Here is a 5,000-nt window from a genome sequence, read left to right as displayed (position 1 = left end):
CCATTGAATTCTACACCATAAGCTAAAAGGCTTTAGAATCAGGAGAAAAATAGCAATATGGATACATGATTTCCATACAAACTGCAAACAAAAAACAAAAATCAATGGATATTATTCTAATGAATCAACTCTTAGAGGTGGAGTGCCACAAGGCTCAGCTCTTGGACCCCTCTTGTTCCCAATTATATTTGGGGATATTGATACAGATAGTTAAAATTCCAGAATAACTATCACTGATGACACGAGGATGAGTACACCATTAGGTTTAATAGAAGGTGAAGGCAAACTATGAGAAAACCTATTTGGGAGGTCTCAGTAATTAGGAAAGACTAGAACAATTCAAGCTTTTTTCATTAAAGACAGAAAGATACTTAATATGTATGGGCAATCATTGAAAACCAAATCCAAGTGATAGAAGAGGGGGGACCAAGGTAAGACTTTCCCCATTAAACAGGGAAGAACATCTTATTGTTCAGGGGTGACTGCTCAAACATCTCCCCCCCAAAATGTACTCAAAATTTTCAATTAATTGGGCAAGACTGCTTAATAGTGTTCCAATATGTATTAGAAATACAGCTCAGAGTTCTGTTGGAAGTGTTTAAAGAAAAATTAAACAAATGGTTGAATTCAGTACCATGTGAACCGCCAGCAAATGGTAGTGAACAAAGGTGGGTTTGAATCAAATTCTATCCCCAGGAAGTTTTATTCTTTGTTGGTGAAATAAAATGGGCAGTCCCCAAGGATGGCTTTAACATTAGCCACTAATAGGGCTCTTACTTAAACTTACTGCACTTATCCAAGTTTGTAACTACATTAATGTTGATTATTCTTTATATTACCTTTAGAATGATCATATATAATAATGATGGTAATGATATTAATAATAGAAATTAACATAACCATGATTACAACAAATACCTGTTCACTGTTTCTACATAAGTAAACTGAATGCAATGTTTAAATGCAAAAAGATTTGAGTGAATTCCATAATTTTAGAATAAGTGTTCTTAGCTGCACGATTACTGCAATTTAAAGAGGAAAATTAAATATTACCATGCAAATCATTAATCAACAACATTCTTGGAAAATCATTTATGAAGGGTTATCTAATATACCAACAGACAGAATACAGCAACATCTTTTAAACACAACATAACATTGCACAATATTATTGTATGGTGTAAAGTATGAGCCCTCAAAGGTTTCTTCAAGTAAAACTATCAATAAGGAAAACTAGTGTTTTGTTCATTTAAATACTGGGGTCTTGTAAGCAACACTTTACGTCTGTTTATATACATGATTATAAATGCTAAGACAACAGCAGCAGTAGTAGAGGTAGCAATAGTAGTGATAGTAACAGTAGTAGTAGTAGTAGTAGTAGTAGTAGTAGTAGTAGTAGTAGTAGTGATAGTAACAGTAGTAGTAGTAGTAGTAGTAGTAGTAGTAGTAGTAGTAGTAGTAGTAGTAGTAGTAGTAGTAGTAGTAGTAGTAGGAGTAGTAGGAGTAGTAGGAGTAGTAGCAGCAGCAACAGTAGCAGTAATAAAAGTAGTAATAGTAATAATAACAGTGGCAGCAGTAGCAGTAGTAGTAGTAAAAGTAGTAGTGGCAGCAGTAGCAGTAGTAGTAGTAATAGCAGTAAAGGCGGTGGTTGTGGTGGGGGTGGCGGTAGTAGTAGTAGTAGTAGTAGTAGTAGTAGTAGTAGTAGTAGTAGTAGTAGTAGTAGTAGCAATAGTAGTAGTAGTAGTAGCAATAGTAGTAGTAGTAGCAATAGTAGTAGTAGTAGCAATAGTAATAGTAGTAGTAATAGTAACAGTAGTAGTAATAGTAATAGTAGTAGTAGTAGTAGTAGTAGTAGTAGTAGTAGTAGTTGTAGTAGTATTAGTAGTAGTAGTAGTTGTAGTAGTATTAGTAGTAGTAGTAGTAATAGTAGTAATAGTAGTAGTATGTGGTGGTGGGGGTGGTGGGGGTGGTGGTGGGGTTGTGGGGGTGGTGGTGGTGGGGGGTGGGAGTGGTGGTGGTGGGGGGTGGGAGTGGTGGTGGTGGGGGGTGGGAGTGGTGGTGGTGGGGGGTGGGAGTGGTGGTGGTGGTGGGTGGGAGTGGTGGTGGTGGTAGTAATAGTAGTAGTAATGGTAGTGGTGGTAGAGGTAGTCATGGTAGTATTAGTATTGATGGTAGTGGTAGTAGTAATAATAGTAGTAATGGTAGTAGTGGTAGTTGTAATTAGTCATGGTAGTAGCAGTAGTGATGGTAGTGGTTGTAGTAGTAGTGGTGGCGGCAACGTTGGTGCTACTACTATAGAGACACAGAAAAACACATGCAAGCAGAAAGACAGGCACAGACCCAAACACAACACACATGCATACATAAACACACACACACACACATATCCTTTTCTTACACCTGTGAAAAGTTATTCACTCTCCTGCGTTTTACCCTTTTCTCCCATCATAAGCCTACAAGTAGAGTTTCCACAAAAAAATATTTTCTTTTGGTGTACAGAAAATATTGCAGCGTAACCATACAATCTGATCTAATACTGCATCATACTCCTTTACTTCTGGCTCAGTGCATGTAATTCAGAAATATCAGAAGCTATCCTATTATACTGTAAATCTTAATATATATATGGTTGACCAAAAAAGTTGGAGGCTTTTCCATTAATTATAATAGAAAAAAAAAGTAAGACTGTAAGTGCTAATCTTAAAAGATGGACTGGCTAAATCAATCATGTAAAACAGCTGACTGTAAGACTGAACTAGCAAATGTGCTATTGGACACATATAGGAATGCGGCAGGCCACTGGAGACCCATGGGCCAAGTGTTTGCCTTAACATTCTAGCAATATAGAGCTTGTAAACCTTTCCACAGGCCAAGTGTTTGCCTTAACATTCCAGTAATATAGTTTCTGGTGATTTATCATCAAATAATGCACTTATCCAAATACTATGTTGCAAGATATATAAAGGCCTTTCTCAAGGGGCCAAAGTCATGCAGGCCTTGTTAATTGGATGTGGTCCTACGCTGAAGAATGATCGTTTTATTCAGTACGGATTATTTTGTCATTGGGCATAAGTTTAAGCAAGAGCCCTAATAATGGCTTATGCTCAGGCTATCCTGGAAGATTTATGCAAATATTTCATTCATTGGTCAACATGTCGATATGCAATGTAAGATGTCCCTTGCTAACTGGTGGAATATTAAGTTGTTGTCCCAAAAGAATTCAAGCCACAAATCTTTGCTACAAATATATGTAACGAACATCCTTTTATTTATTTATTTTTTACTTATACTTCCTACATTCTTTCAAATGTATGACATAACATAGCAACAGTTCAGTTGCACAATATACCACGATGAATTATTCTATCAAAGTACATGCTTTACAATAACTCCCGTGACAACAAAGACAACAACAGCCCTAATACAGAGCCGAATCCCGGGAAAACGGTGACGTGCCATCATCCAACCTCCTGTTCTTCACCAGGAATGTGACCCATGTCATTTTAGATTATCCATTTGCCTCATATTCAACAGCTAAGAGGTTGTTGTATACCTGAAGAAGCTTAACAAATACATATTTTAAGGTGAAGTTATTGTAATACATTTCAACTACATGACAGGCCTGGATCTCGAACAAAAAATGCATTGCCTGTTTCATGGATGACACTAAACATCAGGTAACATTAACATGCAACAAGTTTTTCTTTTAATGTGTAATAACTTTTAATTTCTTTATTTCTTTACTCCTGCTCGTTCAAGTTCTCGACAAAAAGAGAAAAAAGTTTATATTGTTATTATTTCTCTTTCCTGATCTTTACGAAATATAAAAACCTCTTATCCATGAAAAAGATTAATAACACCAAATCTAATTATCATACATATTCACATCTGAAAATGTACTTTAATCCACAATATTAAAACAAACTTTTTTTTCTCGTAGGAACAATAACAAAATGACTTTGAGAAAATTTAAAGTGAAAATCCTTCGAAAATGTCAATATTCTCTCATAAAACGTTTAAATTTCTTACCTAAAACTAGACGACCGAGTTCTGAAGGTAATAACGACGACATTTTGTTAATCCTATTATTAATATCACTACAATTTTCGTTAATAAATACACAAACACTATTTGTTTACAACGACATCCTCCCGCGAACCTACTCCTCCACTCAACTGTATACACTAAAGTCTTTTAAAAAACCCATATTTGAAAATCACTTGCAAACGGACAATATCAAATACACCTAGATTAAGTATGATATTTTTGATGATCTTTCAAACAATATACAAGGTTGTTCTATAATTTTCAAAGTTTAATGTTGCGATTTATTTTCGTATTTAAATGCTGCTGACGGACATTGTTGGAACTCCCGCGCTTTTATTCTAGAATTGGTCGAGCGTTCGTGGATTTTCCATTCACGCGGATACGTGTGAATCCGAGCTCATTACTCTCGGTCAACCGTTCGTAGCAATCCAGCTGGTGTGATTACCATTAATATACATGCATTGCAGAGGTATTGCAAAATAAAAACATCTATTGATTTTACAGACCTTGTTTAATATATTTCACATCTGCTAAACAATATGTCAAATAATTCTCAGCTTGTTATCTGGTAATTAATGTCCCAATAATTGATATATCACATAAATAAAACAATGTAATACAGACGAAAATGGCAAGCAATACATTTTCGCAAACAATGATTACCACTTAAACCTTACCCATTATCATCATCATTGATATTATTGCAATCGTAACTGTAAAGAACATTCTTTGATCTTACTATTTTTTCGAACAGTGATGATATGGAGTCTAGTGATTTGGAAGTATGTTGAATATCATAATAATTACACCGTTCAAACCGTTACATCGTTTACAAGTCAGAACAGATGCGCTAAGCCCGACGGAATGTAACCAATAATAAATCAATATACGAACCTGTGTAAGGCACTTAGGAAAATCCAGTCCCTTTGTATAGGCTACCACAGATGTCATTA

The 5,000-nt window shown here is 35.5% G+C and overlaps 1 protein-coding gene across 3 annotated transcripts in view; it reads right to left on the bottom strand.

Moving 5' to 3' along the window:
• Positions 1–4,169, bottom strand: part of LOC113820094 (serine-rich adhesin for platelets) — a 24,050-nt gene extending 19,881 nt beyond the window's left edge. For all 3 annotated transcript variants that reach the window (XM_027372353.2, XM_027372354.2, XM_027372355.2), the window contains exon 1: positions 4,030–4,169. In XM_027372353.2, the coding sequence (XP_027228154.2) occupies positions 4,030–4,072 (43 nt within the window). In that variant the 5' untranslated portion in view covers positions 4,073–4,169. The remainder of the gene's footprint in view (positions 1–4,029) is intronic.
• Between the last annotated feature and the right edge of the window lie 831 nt (positions 4,170–5,000).

This window comes from Penaeus vannamei, chromosome 23, assembly GCF_042767895.1.
Source record: "Penaeus vannamei isolate JL-2024 chromosome 23, ASM4276789v1, whole genome shotgun sequence".
Taxonomy (NCBI): Eukaryota; Metazoa; Arthropoda; class Malacostraca; order Decapoda; family Penaeidae; genus Penaeus; species Penaeus vannamei.
This window is presented reverse-complemented; position numbering and strand designations above follow the sequence as displayed.